A 2633-nucleotide genomic window follows, 5' to 3' on the forward strand; every position below is an offset into this window, starting at 1 on the left:
GGGGGGGAACAGACTGACAATCAAGTTTCTCTATGTTCAATCAAATGAACTCTTCCTACACAAAAGTGTCAAAAGACGGAGGACAAGACAACTGCATTTGGCTAAGATTTACCATTTCAAGCGGAGAAAAAAAGGAAAATGGTAGATCGAAATAATCTCCGACATTCGAGACATAAGCAAATGGAACATTTAGCAAACACTTGAGACAAGTGGCAATAATATAGAACTGCAAACCCTCCATGACCAAAAATAGAAGTTTTTCTCTCAGAATCCTACTTAAAAATCAGAGTTAGGGGGAAAAAAAACTGGAGTCTCCAAAACCCCAGTAGGTTCAGATTACAATATGAATCAGTCATTGAAAATAAAGGTGAATTTCAACTACACGAAAAATAAACATGAATAAAAATGCCTTTTTTCATATCATTTACAATTTATGACAAGTTGCGTATGACCTATGGAAATAGAAATTATTTTTAGAAATCACATTCCATGCAAATCTGTGGAGTTCTTCCATTTGCCAAAAGGAGAAAAAAAATTAAATGGGAATGCTACGATTTTATTAGAGTAATCGGCAAGACTGGTAATGGAACATTTATCAAACACTTGAGACATTGAGCAAAAAGAGCTTAACACTTGAGACATGATGAGGTCACGAACCTTAGCAACTAAGACATGAGGAAATGGAATGTTTAAATTTGTCTCATCGAAGACGTCAAAGAGTTTCCCTCAATCACAGCTCAGATACAGATAGACGTTATCTGCTACCGTTTCTCTCTAGAGAGGAACAACCAAGGGTAGAAATTTCTCTCCGGGGTAAGAGTGTCATATATCGATGGTTTAGTGTACGACTCCACCATACGACATTTGTGAGGCAGCGTGGCGGAATCAGGCTCTCGTCAAAATAATTAAAGTGAAGAAACTTGTATTTTTCCGCAGGTTTGTGAATTTTTATCAAATTTTCGTTTTTTTGCTGAACACCTTTCAAGCTCATTAAAGAACTCATTTCTATGAGGATTTTTCTGAAAAACGTTGATTAAAGGCACAAAAAATGTAAATTTTCAGTTACCATGGACTCTTAATCTTAGGAAATAACTAATCTTTGGCAGCCATTTTCTCACTAATTTTACCTCTGAAAAGAGGTGACCACCACCTCCTTTATTTGCAAATATCTCGACTTGTGTTAAAAAAAAAAGGATATTTTTTAATTCAAATAAAGACAAGTGAACAAGCTTTAAGATGATACCAATTACTCTACATGTCTCAAAATTGACGAGAACCTGATTCCACCACGCTGCCTCACATTTTGAAAAGTGACGTGTTACCAAGTCTTATACTGAGCAGTGGATATAAAGAAAAAGACACATCACATGCAATCAAGGTGAGATGTATATAGAGAAAGACACATCACATGAAAGCAAGGTGAGATGTATATAGAGAAAGACACATCACATGAAAGCAAGGTGAGATGTATATAGAGAAAGACACATCATATGAAAGCAAGGTGAGATGTATATAGAGAAAGACACATCCCATGAAGTCAAGTAGTAAGCTAAAACATTTTATCATGCCAGTTTTTTCATCATGATTAGACTCTACAGCTAGTATAGAGACTTCAAGTTTTTAACACAAAGTGGTAGATGCCCGGTCCCTCTATAGAGAAAATACTAATAAAGTTGTACAGTACAGTAACAAACAATATTTCATTCACTGACAGGAATCCATTCAGACTTTCCAAACCAGAATATTACGGACACGGACGAAGGTATATATATGAAGACTACAGGGGAAAAACAACGGTAGTCACAAACTGAAAATCGTGAGGATACCAATTTTGAATGCTTGTCGACTCATAACTGTATTTCCGTTCAACTATTGGTTGATAATTGTTGTTAGATTTTTCATTTAACAACACTTAACAATAAACCATAAGTCAGACGAATATAAGGTTCTGAATCCACAAGCTTTTAAAATTGGTACCCTCACAATTTCCAGTTTGTGACTACCATCGTTTTTCCTCTGTGCTCTTGAGATATATTCCCCGTTCACACCAAAGTAACTTTCAAGAGATCTTGACTTTATGAGAAAGACATCAAAAGCGTTCTCATTTATAAAATGAGATCTCATTTATACAAGCATTTCTGTAGTAAAGGTGAAGAGAGATTTTGAAAAGTAAAAAAGCGATTTTTTAGTTTTAGTAGAGGGATTTACGGTGCTCGCAACTGCATAAGGTCATATGAGCACCAGAAGATTAGAGGCAAACCACAGCAGAGCACCCGCCAACCGCCCACAAAAGCGATTTTGCACCATATTCCTCTTCAGCCTCCTTTCTCCGTCATCCAAATAACTCTCTGAAGGTCACGGTCATTGTCATCGATTCGGTGGTGACCTTACATGACGACACGTCCAAGGTCAATAGGTCAGCAGTAGTTGGCCTGTTGAAACACCTGGTACTCGTTGACGAGAAGGAAGCCGACGATAGCTCCGATGAGCGAGCCCACCTGTGTGGAGATGCCTGCCCAGATGAGGGCCGTCCGCCCACTCTCTCTCAGCACACCGGCCACGCAGACTTTGGCGTAGATGAGGAATAGGGTGGCTAGGACCCACACGGTGAGCTGAGGGGGGAGGAGGGGGGA

General features: G+C 38.5%; 1 protein-coding gene across 1 annotated transcript in view; it reads right to left on the minus strand.

Annotated features, from left to right (window-relative positions):
• Positions 1 to 1247: 1247 nt before the first annotated feature.
• The window catches only part of LOC101849027 (solute carrier family 52, riboflavin transporter, member 3-B), a gene marked incomplete in the record, with an annotated part of 29848 nt that continues 28462 nt past the window's right edge, over positions 1248 to 2633 (minus strand). Inside the window, 1 exon segment of the mRNA XM_013090873.2 lies at positions 1248 to 2612. Within this exon segment, the coding sequence (XP_012946327.1) occupies positions 2418 to 2612 (195 nt within the window).

The sequence above is a fragment of the Aplysia californica genome, unplaced genomic scaffold (assembly GCF_000002075.1).
Source record: "Aplysia californica isolate F4 #8 unplaced genomic scaffold, AplCal3.0 scaffold01611, whole genome shotgun sequence".
In the NCBI taxonomy this organism is placed as follows: domain Eukaryota; kingdom Metazoa; phylum Mollusca; class Gastropoda; order Aplysiida; family Aplysiidae; genus Aplysia; species Aplysia californica.